The sequence below is a fragment of the Nannospalax galili genome, unplaced genomic scaffold (genome assembly GCF_000622305.1).
Source record: "Nannospalax galili isolate Female #2095 unplaced genomic scaffold, S.galili_v1.0 scaffold870, whole genome shotgun sequence".
In the NCBI taxonomy this organism is placed as follows: domain Eukaryota; kingdom Metazoa; phylum Chordata; class Mammalia; order Rodentia; family Spalacidae; genus Nannospalax; species Nannospalax galili.
In genome coordinates this window covers 608,537-626,127 of record NW_008329130.1, presented here as the reverse complement: position 1 = coordinate 626,127, position 17,591 = coordinate 608,537, and the positions used below count along the sequence as shown (strand labels likewise).

Genomic DNA, 17,591 nt, shown 5'->3' with positions numbered 1-17,591 from the left:
CGGGGGGGCGGGCAGAGATGGAGACACAGGCCAGGCAGGAGGCTTGTAGGAAATGAGGACTTCTCACAGTGCCCTCTTCCGCGAGGTCACTCCATAGGGCAGATAGTACTGCCCCTGGATGCAGGGTGACCAGCCTGCTGCCCCCTACTGCCCCAGTGATACCTCCCTGGGCCCTGGGCCTCTGTTCTGAATCAAGCTCCCCCAAATCAACAAATGTACCCCACATTGCCCTGTAAACAGGAGCTGGCCAAGGATGCCCTGAGCTCAGCCTCAGAGGGAGCCAGTAGAGGTAGAGGGTCTCCCTGTGTGAGCTCAGGCTAACCCCTGCCCACTCCAGACTTCAGTGTCCTGTCTCCCAAAATGAACTGGAGCAAGTCTTTGGCAAAGGGCCTATGGCCCTGGAGGGGGCTGTGAGGTAAGGAGGCAGAACCAAGATAAGGGGGCCATGGTTGCCTTACTGCCCTCCCAGCCCTCCCCCAGACACACGCAGCCACAGTAGAAGTGGAGGCAGATTTATTGTGAGTGGGGTGAACGAGTGCTGCAGATGGCAGCCATCCCAGCCTGACCCAGAACTGCAGCCTGAGGGCTTGCCCTGGCGTTTCACCCACTGGGATGGGCAGGCTGGAGCCAAGGGAGGTCAGAGGCTCTGCTCTGGAAGAGAGATGGGAGAGTCAAGAAGGCTGAGGGGAGCAGGACCAGCTCCCCAGGTCACCACTATCACAGTCCCTGACAGAGGCTCTGGACAGGGCCTGGGTGGTGGAGGTCCAAGGGGCCAGGAACAGTGACTGTGAGCCTGCCTGCACCCCACCCTGAGGTTCATAGAAAGGAGCGCAGGTGTGCAAGGCTCAGCCAAAGAAGCCTGGGTATGGTATTGGCAGGGGGGCTGCTGAAACGAAAGATTCCCAAAAGGGGGTTAGGTACCCAGTGGGGACCTATCACATGCTAAGGAGCTGATGGGGAAGTGAGGTGAGCCATTGGGGGAGGGGGTGATCTATGCCGACAGAGTTGGGAGGGAATGGAAGGTTAAAGTACTGAACCTAGAAGTGCCCAACCTCCTGGGCCTTGGGGAGCTGGTGCGTCCTGGTGCAGGTGGGGTGCCCCTCCTCTCACCTGAGCATGTATGTTTGTTCTGGTGGAGGGTGTAGCCGGCTTGACAGGAGCAGTAGTAGCCACCCAGGTAGTTGTGACAGTGGTGGTCACAAGGGGATGGGTCTCCCAGGGACACTTGGCACTCATCCACATCTAGGGGACAAGGGGACCAGGCCATGAGGGAAGGAAATGGGACAGAGGCCAGGCCTTGGTGGCCCACTTGAGAGACCTACTACTGAGCAATTCACAGGCAAGTCATAGGTTAAGGGTCCTGCTCAAGGAGGCCCAACTAGTAGAGGGTAACAGGGTACATGAGGTTCCATGGACCCCAGCCAGCAGCCTTCTGATGGTCCCTGCAAAGGCCAGAGTACAAAGTCAAGTGGGAGACTTCAAGCCATTATGCCCTCAGCTTGTGCAACCCGGGTACCACCGCCTCAGCCTTCACTTTCTACCTGACATCCTTCTGGGCTGGTGTAGCGTCACATCACTAGCAGTGACCTGACTCTTGTGTCACTGGTCTTTGCATGGTAGATGTCAGGCCACAGCAGGACTCACCTCCTGCTGTTTTGACCTGAATCCAGCCCCAGGAGAAGTAGAGGCAAGAGACTGAAGCTGGGGACAGGGCTAGGACAAGACAGACACCCAGCTGCAACCTGGACAGCCTGGGCCCCACCTCTGCTCACCCTCTGCTGCATAGAAGGCCTCAAAGCCAGTGAACGGCTTCTCATTGGAATAGTCGGAATGGAAGAAGACTTCCAGGCCGGGCCCCAGCGAGTAGAAGGTGTCGTTCCCAGGCGCCCGCTCAGTATCTGTGCTCTCCTGCCCACACAGTGTGGCCAGAACCTTGGTCCCGGAGCTCAACTGTGGGTTAGGGTTAGGGGGTCATAGGGAGGAAAGGCAATAGCCAGGCCAGCCCTCCCTCCTGGCCAGATCCTACCCAGTCCCTGGGGACTACCCTAGCCCTTAAGAGAACCCCCCCCAGCCATGCACCCCCACAAGCACCTTGAGGAAGTCATACTCGCAGCGATAGGAGAGCTCCAGGTTGAAGTGGGTAAAGTAGAGGCGCAGGCGGTAGCCTGGGGGTGCAGTCAGCGTCCAGCGCCGATCCTGGTTGTTGGCATACTCCCCTGGAAAGCCAGGGGATGCCAGGCGCCCAAACACAGGCTCAGGCCACTTTGGACTCAAGGGTGTGGCCACTGAGACCCACAGCAGGCCCAGGAAGATCAGCAGCCTGTGGACAGGGGAGGGTAGTGAGGGCCCAGGCCTTCCCCTCCTGCTCCCAGGGAAGCCATGGGGCACCCACCCACCTCATGGTGTGCCACCCAGCTCTGCAGGCCCAGCTCGCCTCACCTTTGATCTGTTTGTTCAACAACTGGCCCTGCCCCCAGCCTCCCTGACCCCAGGATTCTGGGAATCCACCCCATGGGTCCTACTGCCTCATGTCCAGGCAGGAAGGCTTGGTGGTTCCAGGAGCCAGGAGCTGAGCCTGGGTCACATAGCCTGGCAGCAAACCCTGGCTGTGCCCTCAGGCTAGCCTTAGTGCTTATTCCCTGGTGGGACCAGCAAAACCATGTGGGCCTGAGTCTCCATGACAGCATGTGTAGAGATGGAGGAACAGATCCTTCTGCTCCCTCCAACCCCTGGATGAGGTAGAGAGAGGAATTTGGGAAAACACATGAATGTAGGAGAGAGGACATGGGACAGGAGATGCCACTGCATCCTGGAACCTGAAAGGTGAGGTGGAAGGGGAAGGAAATGTCCTAGAGGTGCAGCAGAATCAGCAATCTGAGGCTTCTGGTCCTGATACTGGTTGGGAGGGATTTATTTATTTATTTATTTATTTATTTATTTGAAGACAGGGTCTCTCTATGTAGCCCTGGCTGGCCTAGAACTCACTATGTAGATCAGGCTGGCCCCAAGCTTTTAGTGATCTTCCTGCCTCTGGCTCCTGAGTACTGAATGGAAGGAACTTTCATCCCAGTGATTAGAGAAATAAAACTCAAGACATGTATATACTGGCCATAGTATTTGGAAGGCTAAGGTAAGAGGATTGATAGAAATATCCAAGCCAGCCTGAGCCACACAGCAACACCCTGTTAAACAAAACAAAACAGGAGGCTGAACAATTGGCCCAGCTGCTAAGGCACTTGACTGCTCTGGCTGAGGACATAGGTTCAGTTGCCAGCACCAACCATGGGTGCACTTATATACATGCAGGCAAAACACACATAAAATAAAATAAAATTTAAAACAAAAACAAAGCCAGGCATGGTGGCCCATACCTTTAGTTCCAGCAGTCCAGAGGCAGAGGCAGGTGGATCTCTGTGAGTTAAAGGCCAGCCTGATTTACATAGCAAGTTCCAGGCCAGCTGAAGCTACAGGGAGACCCTAAAATAACAAAAACAAAACCCAGCTGGAGAGATGGTTCTGCGATTAAGAGCTCTTGCTATTCTCGCAAAGTGCCCACGTTCAGTTCCCAGCACCCACATGACATTTCACAGCTTTCTGTAACTCCAGTTCCAGGGAATCTGATTCATTTTTCTGACCCCGGGCACCAGGTATGCACACGTACATACACTCAGGCAAAACATATGTACATAGAAAAATACACTTTAAAAACAAAACCACCAATCAAACACAAGAAAAATTGTGTTTTTAATTAATTATGAGAATTAACTCTCAGGCAAAAGTCATTTCAAAGGGAAAGAGAATACCAGGCATGGTGGTGAATACCTTTAAGCCCAGCATTCAGGAGGGAGACAGAGGCAGGTGAATCTCTGTCAGATGGAGGCCAGCCTAATCTACATTAGGCCAGCCATGGCTACATAGTGAGACCTTGTCTAAAAAAGAAAGAAAAGGGGAGGGGGGCTGGAGAGATGGCTCAGCAGTTAAGAATACTGGTTGTTCTTGCAGGGAAGACCTGGGTTTGAATCCCAGCACCCACATGGTGTTTAACAACCGTCCATAACTCCAGTTCCAGAGGAATCCAATGCTCTTTTCTGACCTCTGCAGGCATTGCATGACATGGGTGCACTTACATAGATGCAGGCCATACACTCATACACATGAAATGAAAATAAATAAAAACAAATTTTTTTGGTCTTTTTGAGACAGGGTCTCCCTGTAGACCCAGCTGTCCTGGAACTCACTATGTAGACCAGGCTGGCCTTGAACTCACAGAGATCTACCTGCCTCTGCCTCCTGAGTGCTGAGATTAAAGGCGTGCACCACCACGCCCAGTATAAAAATTAAAAAAAAAGAAAAGAAAAGAGGAAGAGGAGGGAAGGGGGGGGAGTTTGAAGGTGGAGGCTAACCTAGAAAGAAAAAAATAGTAGATGAAAAGGGACAGCATTGATTGTAGACCCAGGCAACTCCCTGCAAAGAAAAGATCAAGCCTTGGATTGGGCTGTTGGAGGGTTCTGGGGTCTGGTCATCTTTGTAATCAAAAGGAGGGCATTTTTAGTACATTTTTATTTATTGGTGTGTGTCTATATGAGTGTATGCATATGTGTGTGCAGGTGCCTTTGGAAGGCAGAAAAGGGCACTAGATTCCTTGAAGCTGGAGTCATAGTTGTGAGCTGCCATGTGGGTGCTGGGAACTGAACTTGAGTCCTCTGTAGGAGCAGCAAGTGCTCTTAACCACAGAGCCGTCTCTCCAGCTCCAAGGATGGCATGTCTTTTTCATGTTACCACATTGTTAGAGTCAGAGCCTGAGCCTTGGCAGCCCCAACAAGCTAGGCTCGGCCACCTGTCCTCCACAGGCAGCAGAGAAAGGAGATTTATTCACTGTGGCCACATTGGGAAGAAGAACAAATAAAGAGGCCTAGCGATTCCCCAAGTCCATCTCTGTGGTCCTGACATGAAGTTTAGGTTCAAATAGCGGGCAAGAGGTGCATGCATAGCTAAGTAGTCCCGGTCAAGGTGCGGCCCCGCCACCATCTCCGTCTGAGAGGTTATATGAGTGGTGTGAAATGTCTTCCTGGGAGACAAGCTCCTCTTCTGGCTGGCACCAGGGTTCAGCCTTTGCCTCCCCAGCATGAGCTTCCCGAGGAAATCCCAGTCCCTTGGGGTCCACTATTCTAATAGTTGAGCTGTCTCTCTTGAGAATATCTTCTCTCCTGCCAAGGCAGTTCAGGAGCATCTCCCAAGTGCAACACAGCCCTGTATCCAGTTTGTCCTTGAACATCTTGCTGTTAACTCGCCCTCTTGGTGGGTTTTTTGCTCTATGATAAGAAGATAGGGGGATGGCACATTTCAAACATTATCAGGGCAAGAGAGCGACTCTTGGTGGGTAACAGGTTATGGAGTAAGAACATAAAAGCCTATTGCCCTTTGTTCCCATGAGGGTCCCTTCAGTCCTTAAGAGGGGGACTTGTTAGGAAGAAGGGGTTCAGTGAGAGGGGAAGAGCACAAGACAGGATATCGGAGGTATATGATGAAAGTACATTATATATCTATATATGTCATAAAAGAATACTTTTATTTTTTGGTTTTTTATAAGTATTCTTTTTTAAATTTTATTATTTTTATGTGTATTCGTATTCGTGTATTGCCTGCATGTAGGTAACTGCACCCGTGTTGTGCAATGCCTGCGGAAGAGAGAAAAGGCTCTTGGATCCCCTGGAACTGGAGTTACAGACAGTTGTTAGCTGCCATGTGGGTGCTGGGATCTGAACCCGGGTCTTCTGGAAGAACAGTCAGTGTTCTTAACCACTGAGCCATCTCTCCAGCCCCTATTTTTTTTTTTTGAGACAGGGTCTCTTTGTAGCCCCAGCTGGCCTGGAACTCACAGAGATCTGCCAATCCCTGCCTCCAGAGTGCTGGGATCAAAGGCCTATGCCCAGCTATTTTATTTTTATTAAAAAAATTTTGTGCTGGGTGTGGTGACACATGCCTTTAATCCCAGCACTTGGGAGGCAGAGGCAGATGGATCTCTGAGAAACTGAGGTCAGCCTGGTCTACACAGTGAGTTCCTGGGGCTTCAGGAGACCATGTCTCAAAAAATTAAGGAATAAATAAAAAATGAAAAATTTTGTTATTAACAGGGATGGGGGCATGCTTGCCATGCAAGCCCATGGGGATCGGAGAACAACTTTGTGGATTCTGTTCTCTGTTTCCACTTTTATGCACAAGTCCGAAGACAACTTTCAGGAATCGGTTCTCTCCTTTCACTGTATAGGTCCTGGGATTGAACTCAGGTTTTCATGCTTGGTGGCAAGCACCTTTATCTACTGAGTAATCTCACCAGCTGGTTAATTTTTGTCAACTTGATACAAACTAGAATCACCGAGGAAGGGAGAAACTTAATTGAATAATTTCCTCCATCAGAGATAGACCTGTGAGATAGACCTGAGAGATCTGCCTGCCTCTGCCTCCCAAGTGCTGGGATTAAAGATGTGCACCACCATGCCTGGCTTTTTTTTTTTTAATTTTTAAAAAATATTTTATTTCGCTGGGCTTGGTAGCACATGCCTTTAATCCCAGCACTCGGGAGGCAGGCAGAGCTTGGTGAGTTTGAGGCCAGCCTGGTCTCCATAGCGAATGCAGGCCAGCTGCAGCTACAGGGAGACCTTGTCTCAAAATAAAAAAAAAAAAAAAAAAAAAAAAAAAAAAAAAAACCCAAAACAAACAAAATTTTTATTTAAGCTGGCCGTGGTGGCACACACACCTTTAATCTCAACACTCAGGAGTCAGAGGCAGGTGGATCTCTCTGAGTTCAAGGCCAGTCTGGTCCACAGAGAGAATTCCAGGCCAGCTTGGGGCTATAGGGAGACACTGTCTCAAAAAAAGACCAAAAAATGTTTTTATTTATTATTATTTATTTTTCTTCTTGTTCAAAACAGCACAGGCCGAGGAACAGGGGTTCCAGAGAGATAAAGTTGGGGTGGGGCTATAGAAACAAAATAATGCAAGAATTTGCCCAGATGCTTAGCATGATATGATTCAGTGTCCTGCAGAGGGGAGGCTGGACTCGGTGGAGAGTGCTTGCCCAGCATGGTGAGGGCCTGCATCTGATACCACAGAATAATGAAATGTCCACGAACTTCCCAGAGAAAGATGAAAATATACCCACACAGAGCGCTGGAGAGAACAGGGGAGCAGGGATAGGAAGAGTTCCTTTGAAGTTTGGAAAGAATCAGAAATGGGAAGGGTGTGGTAGCCAGCCTCCAGGATGGCCTGAAGGTTGCCAGTTTGGGGGCGTCCTGTCCTCCAGTAGACTTGCTGTGTGGCTTGGCCAGAAAATACTTAGCAGCCTCCACCTTGAATTGGCTCAGCAAACTTCCCTAAGGTACTCCATTTTGTTCAGAGCCATTTCAGCAGCAACTTTGCTCCGCACCAAAAGGAAAAGGGGGACAACCTTGGGCCTTGGAAAATTGTCCTAGCCATGAACCATGGAACGTGCTAATCTCAGACATCCTACAGCTGGCTAACTGCTTGTTTTCGCTTCTGTAACTCACTTGCTATTTCAGGTCACCTTGCCACAAGTATAAGACCACCCTGTTACTGTCTGACCACCCGGTAACTGCTGATCTCAGCTTTCTTACCATACTTGTTATGGCTAGGAAGTTGACTAATTTTAAAATTACAAAGTTGATTGCCAAGTTATATGACTGTATCACTTGTCTGTATAATGATTGGTTGTTGATTAATAGATTCAAAGTTCTGCTATGTTGTACAAACCTGATTGGTTCAAAAGTGTCCTGTTTGCATAATATTTCTGTAATCCTATAAAAACTCTGACCTGACAATCATCAGGGATGCTTCTACTCCTGAGATAGACAGCCCGGCTGGTTGAAAATTAAAATTTACCTTGCTACTTTTTTTAAAGTGGTGCTGGTGATTTTTTGTGAACTCCGACCTGTAACACACCTCACACTCTTTGGATCTCTCCTTCTGGAGGCACCAGTGGCCATGCCCGAGGCCCCTCTGAGAGCTCCATGGAGGTGAAGAGCTGAGCCTTGTAACTGAAGTCGGCACAGTAGCTAGCTGTGTGTAAGTTGAGTCACCAGAGGAGTAGAGTAGAGGTTTCAGGTGGTGGCTTTGCCCATAGCAAGCAGTAAAGGTGAAATTGTCACTGGAGATTTAGGCCAAGAGCTTGGGCTCCAGCAGCCCCAATTGTCCAGGTTCAGCTACCTGTCCCAATAGGCCAATTAAGAGATCAATCATTAATGATGCCAAGCAGAGAAGAAAGATTCAATTAAAGCAGGACAGAAAGACAAAGAAAATTAAAATGACATGGGAAGGGGAAGGAGCCCCCTCTCCAGAGTCTAGCTGAAATGTCACAGCAGCTGAGTGTCAGAATTCTAGCACTGTAGGGCAAGGCGGTGCCTGCCACCTTTGAACCCAGCACCTGGGATACAGAAGCAGGCGGGATCTCTGTGAGTTTGAGGTCAGCCAGGGCTACTCATTGAGAGACCCTGTCTGAAAAAAGAGAACAGCTGGGCCTGGTGGCACACACCTTTAATCCCAGCACTTGGGAGGCAGAGGCAGGCAGATCTCTGTGAGTTCAAGGCCAGCCTGGTCTACATAGTGAGTTCCAGTACAGCTGGGGCTACAGGGAGACCCTGTCTCAAAAAGACAAAAAAAAAAAAGAGGAAGGAAGGAAGAGGAATAGTGTCTCTATATTTTTGGGGTTTTTTTGTTTTTTGTTTTTTTGAGACAGGGTCTCCCTGTAGCTCCAGCTCGCCTAGAACTCACTATGTAGACCAGGCTGGCCTTGAACTCACAGAGATCTGCCTCTCTCTGCCTCCCAAGTGCTGGGATTAAAGGCATGTGCCACCATACCCGGCCTCCTTTTTGGTTTTTGAGACAGAGTCTCTCTGCTGCCCCAGCTGATCTGGAACTCACTATGTCATAGACCAGTCTGGCCTTGAACTCAAAGAGATCCACCTGCTTCTGCTTACAGAGTACACCACCACACCTGTTTTTTTTGTTTGTTTTTGAAACAGGATTTCATAATGTAGCCCTGACTGGTCTGGAACTGGCTATGTAAACCAGGCTGGATTCCAACTCACAGGGATCTGCCTGGCTCTGCCCACCACGCCCAGTACTGGGATTAAAGGCATGTGTCACCACACCCAGTGTCTTTTTTTTTTTTTAATATTTCTTTTATTTTGGGGGGAAGAGATGGCTTAGAAATTACAAGCATTGGTTGCTCTTGCAGAGGATCTGTATCCAGTTCCCAGCACCCACATGGTGGCTAATAACTCTCTTCTTCTGACTTCCATGGGTATTGCACACAGGGGTACACATACATGCAGGCAAAGCACTCATGTACATTAAATTTTTTTTTTTTTGTCTTTTTGAGGCAGGGTCTCCCTATAGCCCCAGCTGGCCTGGCACTCGCTGTGGAGACCAGGCTGGCCTCGATCTCACAGAAAACTGCCTGCCTTTGCCTCCTCACATCCAGCCTCGTACTAACATTATTTAAAGATTTATTTATTTTTGTCTTTTTAAGATAGGATCTCCCTGTAGCCGCAGCTGGCCTGGATACACTATGGAGACCAGGGTGGCCTTGAACTCTCAAGAGATCCGTCTGCCTCTGCTGGGACTAAAGGTGTGCGCCACTACATCTGGCCTTTAAAGATTTATTTTATTATATTTATTTAATTTTATTTTTTGGTCTTTTTGAGACAGGGTCTCCCTGTAGCCCCAGCTGGCCTGGAACTCATTATGTAGACCAGGCTGGCCTTGAACTCACAGAGACCTTCCTGCCTCTGCCTCCCCAGTGCTTGGATTAAAGGCGTGCGCCACCACGCCCAGCAAAAAGATTTATTTTTATACCTTGTGTGTGTTTGCGTGTGGGGTGTGGGTATGTACATGAGAATGCAGGTACCCGCTGGATTTGCAGGCAGTTGTGAGCTGCCTGATGTGGGTAACAAACAAAACTTGAGTTCTCTGGAAGAGCAGTAAGGGGGCTCTTAACCACGGAGCTGTCTCTCTAGCCCCCACCCCCATCAGTATTTTTATTTTTTATGTGCATGGGTTTTTTTTTTGTTGTTTTTTTTTTTTTTGTCTTTTTTTTTTTTTCCAGGGTCTCCCTGAAGCTCCAGCTGTCTTGGAACTCACAGAGATCCACCTGCCTCTGCCTCCCAAGTGCTGGGACTACAGGCATGCACCACCACACCCGGCTATATGCATGTTTTGATCGTGTGTATACCACGTACTTGCCTGGTACCCTCAGAGGCCAGAAATTTCCCGGGAACCGCTGCTGCTGTTCACTGCTGTTTCCGGTGCTGGGCATTGAACCTGGGTCCTCTGCGTGAGCAATCAGTGCTCTTAACTGCTGAGCTCAAAACTGCCCCCAATCAGATTTGGAAAACTTAACTCCCATGTCCCCTTTCTCAGAAAACTGCTATGGGATAGACCCCACTGAAACAAGGGAATAAACCAAGAAATGGGTTCTAGGAGGTCAATTTCCAGAGGGGATCCACCCGGGAGCCAGAAGCTGTGGGCAGACTGTGGACGAAGACACATTTTGGCTCATCAGTGAAAAGTAAAGGAAGCCAGGTGTGGTGGGGCACACCTGTAAACCCAGCATTTGGGTGGCAGAGGCAGGGAGATGTATACAAATTCCAGCCAGGGCTACCTGAGACTGTCTCAAAAAGAATACTAACCAATCAACACCCTGGGAAAACTCACAGCCCTATAGGCGATAAGAGTCATCATGGATCAGGTGAGTAATTTCTTGTCTCAGCTGTGAACACTTCCTGTGTCAGCTTCACGTTATAAACATGTTAACAGCGCAAACCTTGAACAGCCAGCTAACTAGAGGGCTGGCAGAGAGTTCAAGGCTCATTTCCGCAGTGCTGGAGTGGAAGCCAGGCCTTCCACATGCTAAGCAAGCAGTCTCCCACTTAACTGCATCCTCACTTTCTCTCACAGAAAACTGTCTGAAGATGGCAGACACGTGCAAGACAAGTAGTCATGCAGACATGCTGTTTAGACAGGAGACAAGAAAACACTGGAACTGACAGCCTCATACTGCACATGCAAACAGCTCTGCGGCCAGGCCTGTGGCCTCACACATTCATACCACACAGTGCTGCAGCTGAACCAGCAGGTATCAGTTCTGATCCAGGTGGAGGTGATCCAGGTGAGGGCTCAACGCCTCAAGATTGGCTTCACTTTGGATGACAATCATAGCAGTGAGTTGTCACCTGTACTTGTAACTGAAAAGTCAGTCAGGATCCCTTGACCCCCTGTTCATTTGGGCCCATCACTGGGATAGCTCACAGAACCCAGAGAAACTTACTGGAAACAACACACTTAACTGGATCAACAGAAGACAATTTTTTTCTTTTTTGGGGGACAAGGTTTTACTAGTTCTGGATGGCCTGGAACTGGCTGGGTAGAGCAGGCTGGCCTCAAACCCATGGAGCTCCAGAAGTGCTGGGATCAAAGGTTTTGCACCACCATACCTGGCCTCAGAGAACAGACATCATGGAGTAAGGGCAGGCACACACACTCTGAGAACTTCTGGTCACTTCCCTGGGCTTCAGGTGTCTTGCTGGGCAGTATCCACAGAAGACAAACGCCATCCCTCCCTCTTTCCTGGAGGCCAAAGGGCAAGACCGAGTCCTATCACTGGATTCCCTTGGTGAATGCAGAGGCTTGCAATGGGTTCCACCCAGACCACCTCATCAGCAGAAAGTCAGTTGACACCCAGAGTTATTTATGAGTGACAAGGCCACTCCCATCAGAGAATTGAGTTTAGAGGCACTTGAGAGGAACTGGGGGACAAAGCAAAAATTTTTTTGGTCTTTTTAAGGCAGGGTCTCCCTGTAGCCCCAGCTGTCCTGGAGCTCACTATGTAGACCAGGTGGCCTTGAACTCACAGAGATCCACCTGCCTCTGCCTCCCAAGTGCTGGGGTTAGAGGCATGTACCACCACGGCAACTTTTTTTTTTTTTTTTTTGGTCTTTTTGAGACAAGGTCTTCCTGTAGCTCCAGCTGGCCTGGAACTTGCTATGTAAACCAGGCTGTCCTCAAACTCACAAGAGATCCACCTGCCTCTGCCAATTGAGTGCTGGGGTTAAAGGCGTGCAAATATTTCTTGTGACATCAAGGACAAGTGGTGGCTTCCTGGACAGGCATAAAGCTGTTTTATCACCAGCACATGGGACAATTTGAACATCCTTAAACCAGGACATTGCTAATTTGACAGATGTCTTACAAATTTAGGTAAGATCTCTTCTATTCCTTGGGCCACAAACTAGCCCATTCATGACCGTCCACGAATGGTGAGGCTTTACTTCATGAGGAAGGACTGCTAGCTCTGCGGAAAACATCCAGCAGAGCCCTTTGCTTCTGCCACTGTCCCTAGTCTCCTGTCACCCCGATCCAACTCAGAGCACTTGCCTCTGGGAGCTGTCAAACAGGGTTTTAAAGCTCTGTGGCAGGTAGAGCCCATCCCTGGGCAGCAATGGTGCCAGGCAGAGCTGTGAGAGGGCCCAAGTCAAAGAGCAAGTGGGAGGCAAAGTGAAGAATGGACCCAGGCCTAGAGTTTGTCACCCCGCCTTTCCCTCCTCCAGTATTCCTGCCTGGGTTTCCCCAAAAGTGGACCTGCCCAGGGCTGGAGAATAGAGGGGGATGGTTCATGGATGTCTTCTAGGAGCCCAGGTGCCTGGTCTGAGCTGCAGCAGAGAACACCCAGGTGAGTGGCACTCAGAAGGGTAGCTGTCTGCCCAGGAGCTGGGTGGCCTTGAACACATCCCCTCCCCCTTCAGTGGCACAAGTAGTACCTTCCGCCAGGTGGTTGTGAAGATTGGAGTAAGACACGCGGTCCCATGCTGCAGCTGGACTCCATGGAGACCCAGCCTCTCCCATCCTCAGCCGCAGAGCTACTGCTGTCCCCACAGAGGTTCTCCCCGCCCCCCTTACAGAAGGCAAGGGGCAGACTCCAATCTCTCAGCAGGAGGCAAGGAGAGCCTTGGTATTATGGAGCCTAAGAAGTTAGGCTGAGGCCAGACCTGCCATCTGGGTCAAAGGTCTGAACATGCTGAAAGCAGTTTTGAAGGCAGGGTATTGGTGTGCTGGGACCCTAGCTCCACCAGCCTACTTGTCCAGAATTATTCCTGCCATGACAGGGCCCTCCAAGCCCACTCAAGTTGGGGAGGGGATTGTAGTGCCACCCCAGTGGGAGCTACTCTGGTCCCCTGCCAGTCTACAACTGTCTCTGTGAACGTCCCTTTCCCAGCCTCTGCCTAGGATGGGGTGGCAGCTCTTGCTAGGAGCAGGGTGCTTTCTTTGCCATTATTTTTGGCTTTTTTGAGACAGGAGTCTTCCTGCAGCCCCAGCTGGCCTGGAATTCACTACGCAGACCAGGCCTGCCTCTGCTGGGATTAAAGGCATTAAAGGCATGAGCTACACTCAGCCTTTCCCTGCCATTCTTGAGAACGGACTGGATGCAAGCTCTCGCTCCTGGCTCTTCTTCCCCTACAGCCAGAACCCTGTCCTGGTGAGCAAAAGGCAGAGGTATGGGGCGCTGGAGGCTCAGGTTCAGCACCATGGAGAGGGAACAATCCTGTGTCTGTCAACCTCTTGGAACCAGGGGAAGTTCCTGGGGCTAGAAGGCAAGATTTGAACTTAGGTTTAGTTAGACCACAGCAAAGACATTGCCTAGCCAAGCAGATTTGATCAAACAGGCCCTCCGTGATAACTCTGACCCCAGACAGTCCCTGCTGGGGTTGCCTCCCAAACCAGAATGGGACCCTGCAAGATGCCTACACAATGTACATGCCAGGGCAGCTCAGAAGCCATAGCCCCTGGGCAACCCTACCTGGACCTTGTCTATCCCAGGGCACTGGGCCCCAGGGCTGGTCCTCCAGCACCTGGCTGAGGAGGGGTGGAGCTGTGGCTTATTTACTGCTGGGTCCCCTAAGTACCAGAAGCAACAGCAGGAGAGCCCCGTGCAGATGACAGGTGTGATTCCTGGTGGGACCAGCAAAGGTCAAAGGTCACAACTGAGCTCATTATAAATACATGTGTTTGTTGAGACAGAGGGCATAGACAGTGCTGTACACAGCTGGTATAGGCTTGGCTTGGGGCTGAACACCATGGAGACAGACAGACACACAGACTAAGTCCACCCAGCAGGGCAGGCCAGGCAGCATTCTGGGGCCTGTAACACTTGGTTGGTGGGCAAGAGCCGGCCGGAGTCTGGTCCAGGGCTGGTTAGGGCCCCAGCCACCTTGGAGGCTCCTTGGTCCAGTCCAACTGAGGTCCTGGGCAGTGTTGGTGTGGCACCTTGGCTCAGCTTACATCATTCAGGGCCTGGTGGAACAGCAGTGGGCAATCAGTAGGATACTCAGGATGTAAGGGGCAGGGAGGCCAGCAGGGAGCCCGGCAGCTCACCTTGCGTGCGAACTCAGGCAGCACAAAGGCTGCACGGTGCACATCCGGGTTGTAGTACTTCAGTTGCATCTGCTCCACCTGCACCTGTGTCAGCTGCTGCACGGGCTCCTGGAAGTTGGTGCACTGGGGGCCAGGGACCGAGGTGCATCAGGACAGGGTTCTCTCCTGATGCTTGCCCACATCCCACCTTGCAGGCAGCCCCCAGCTCACCGGGTTTTTACTGCACAGCATGAAGCCGATCTGGCCGCTGGGGTAGGTGGGGATGGTGCAGTAGGCGTAGCCCACCACGGGAAAGAGCGACTTGCAGAACTGCCGCATCTCCTTGATGAGGTCCAGGTGCAGCCACTGGCACTCACCTGGGGGAGGCTGCAGGTCAGCCCTGCCTTGGTGAGGGGAACTCTCCCACCCCACCAGCCTGTCCAGGGCCATGCTCACCCTGGCAGCAGAGGATGCCATCCTCTTTGAGCGCCGTCTTCATGAGCTGGTAATAGGACTCCTTGAAGAGGCTCTCAGCAGGGCCTGCAAAGGACAGGGACCATGGCCACCCTGGCTGAGACCTTGAGGCCACCGCACCCCACTCACAGACCCACAGAGCTGCTCAGGGGTTGAGCTGGATTTGGACCCTTGTCTGTGGAAGGTGGAACCCAAGTGTGGGTGGCATGGTCGCCAAGGGCCACACTGCAGAGGAAGGAACACCACCCCAGGTCTTGGTCCACCTGGATGCTGGCCAGTCAAGAGCAGGGCAGAAGTAGAAGAGGAAACTGGGGTCTCATGGACCAAAGGCAGATCCCCCCACTCTCCTCAGGTCTCTGATGGGTAGCAGCCTACTTTCTTGACTGGTGGGAGGGAGAGCACGGCTCTGGTTATGGGGCAGCTCTGCATGGTGCAGGCTTGGCCTTGCTCACCCATGGGGTCTGAGGAGTCAGTGATGATCACATCGAAGGCATCTTGGTTCTGTTTCATGAACTCAAATCCGTCACCCACGTGGAGGGTCAGCTTTGAGCTGGAGTAGCCAATGGCCATGCCTGGTAGGAACTTCTTAGAGACTTGGATGACATCCTGGAGGACAGGGATGGGAGAGACTGGGCTGGGCCAGGGGAGTTGAGGGCTCTGACCCTGGCACTCACGTGGGACCCCCAGCAGTGCCTACACAGCTGGACAGGCCCTTCCCTGTTGCCCAGGCCTCATTTTCTGATATTCCTGTTCTTCCCTGCAGACCAACTGCCCCATATGAGGTCATTTTCTTTTTTCTTTTGGGGGTGGGGTGGGGTCTCATGTAGCCCAGGCTGGTCTTGAACTCCAGATCCCCCTGCCAAGAGCTGGGATTACAGGTCTGTGCTGCCACACTCTTCCTACCTTAGACTGTTGAAACACTCATCTCCAGGCCAGAACCCGTTGCCTTTACCCAGCCGGCAGATAGCTCTCATTTAGGCACTAGTTCAAATGCTGCCCACCCTGTCCTGTCCACCACCCACCCTTTAGCCTGCACCCTCCTGCTTCTTTCTTACCCCTGGCCCTGTTTAGTCTTATCAGGATGTCTCCTCTAATGTAGATTACCAGACTCCCCTGCACCATCCCAGCACCTTGAGCAACATTCAGCATACAGCAAATGCTGTCCCTAAGTCTTGCCTGGGCCTTAAGCTCTGAAAGTACTAATTAACATCCAAGGCACTGCAGGAGGCATGCCCTGCACTATCTGGTTTAACTACTGAATCACCAGGGATTTTTCAGATTGAGAAAACAAGCCAAGGGTGTTAAGCACCTCGCCTCAGGGCACAGAGCCAGTACAGGAGCTGGCCCCAGTGACTCAAAACCAGACCTCCTCTGTGCAGCACCCACCTCATCGATCTCACACTGGACCACAGACTCCACGGAGGGGTGCTTTACCACCTCCCGCAGGACGCCCCCATCTCCACCCCCGATGATCAGCACCTGGGTGAGGGGAGAACGTGTCAGAACCACTCTCAGTAACCTGGAACAGGCTGTCTCCGCTCCTCCCAGCCACAGGACAGCCTGCAACCATTCTTACTCCCAGAAACCCTCCTGTGCCTCAGGGATTTGGCATCTGGGATTCCCCTTTCTCCTCCCAAGGCTTCACCACAGAAAACACTTCAGCCCCAGCTCCCCCAGGGGCTGCACTCATTCTGGTTGACATTCTGTGACAGCCCTTTGGGCAACATCAGGCCCTTATCCCCCGCAACCCCCCTAGTCCCAGGCCTGCTCCTAGGGACCCCGCGCTCAGGGCCGAACCTGGGGGGGTGCGGTACCTTCCGCGGGTTGGGGTGACTGCAGAGGGGCAAGTTGGCTATCATCTCCTGGTAGGAGAACTCGTCCCTCTCGGTGCATTGGATGACGCCATCCAGAACCAGCACGTTGCCGTAGGTCTTACTGCGGGCGGAGTGACAGTCGGGGATCTGGGTCCTGCGGCGCACGGGGAACCTGTCCCAACCCGCCCCGAACGCGCACGGCCGCCCCCACGCCGCCACGGGGTCCCGGGGCTGAGCGCCGAGGGTGACACGTGGCGGGCTCTGCAGGCCGGCCCACGGGTGGGGGCTGGGTGGGCCTCGGGGTCCCCCCGGCTGACGTGTCCCGACAGTGACACGTGGACACAGCGCCCGCCGGGGCTCCCTCCCGCCCGGATGGCGCGCGGTACCTGCGGAAGACCAGGATGTCCTGGTACCGCGAGCGCCGGTGGTGGAGCAGCTGCTCCACCTGCAGCGACAGGGCCTGGCCCGGCCACAGGCTGCACGTCTCACGGAACCAGCCCTCGCGGATGGCGGCGGGGCCGTCGGGACCGGGCTCCATGGCGGGCGGGCGGGCGGCGCGGAGCGCGGGCCCGGGACTGCAGGCCGCGCGGAGCCGCAGCACAACGGGACCAGCTCCGCCTGCCGCCCGCGCCGCAACCTAGCCCGGTAGGGGGCGGGGCCTCCCGGAGGTGGGGGGGTGAGGCCTCCATCCTCCAATGGCGGCGCGGCCTTCTCGTGCGCTTATTGGTCGCCGGGCCGCAGCACGGCCCTGATTGGCTGGAGCGCGCGTCCGTCGGGGGCAGCAGGGTAGTGCGGCCGGCTCCGGGGCCACGTGGGGCAAAGCAGCCGGCGGCGGCCGGGGGAGGGTTCCGGGGCTGGCTGCGCCGGCGCAGGGGGCCA

At 52.5% G+C, this 17,591-nt stretch overlaps 2 protein-coding genes across 3 annotated transcripts in view; both read right to left on the bottom strand.

Moving 5' to 3' along the window:
* Masp2 (mannan binding lectin serine peptidase 2) overlaps window positions 1-2,428 on the bottom strand; it is a 13,954-nt gene extending 11,526 nt beyond the window's left edge. The window contains exons 1-5 of one of the 2 annotated variants that reach the window (XM_029562765.1): window positions 2,397-2,428; window positions 2,092-2,320; window positions 1,773-1,950; window positions 1,111-1,242; window positions 497-651 (exon numbers count right to left, since the gene is read on the bottom strand). In XM_029562765.1, the coding sequence (XP_029418625.1) occupies window positions 638-651; window positions 1,111-1,242; window positions 1,773-1,950; window positions 2,092-2,320; window positions 2,397-2,401 (558 nt within the window). In that variant the 5' untranslated portion in view covers window positions 2,402-2,428 and the 3' untranslated portion in view covers window positions 497-637. Of the gene's footprint in view, window positions 1-496; window positions 652-1,110; window positions 1,243-1,772; window positions 1,951-2,091; window positions 2,321-2,396 lie in introns of those variants that run through there. The other variant, XM_029562756.1, reaches the window with a different exon arrangement.
* Window positions 2,429-14,060: 11,632 nt separating this feature from the next.
* Srm (spermidine synthase) lies at window positions 14,061-17,365 on the bottom strand. The gene is made up of 8 exons (XM_008831662.2): window positions 17,099-17,365; window positions 16,713-16,833; window positions 16,285-16,377; window positions 15,351-15,504; window positions 14,881-14,964; window positions 14,656-14,801; window positions 14,446-14,568; window positions 14,061-14,364 (listed from the first exon to the last, which is right to left on the bottom strand). The coding sequence occupies exons 1-8, from the start codon at window positions 17,248-17,250 to the stop codon at window positions 14,344-14,346; spliced, it is 894 nt and encodes a 297-aa protein (XP_008829884.1). The 5' UTR covers window positions 17,251-17,365; the 3' UTR covers window positions 14,061-14,343.
* Window positions 17,366-17,591: the final 226 nt, after the last annotated feature.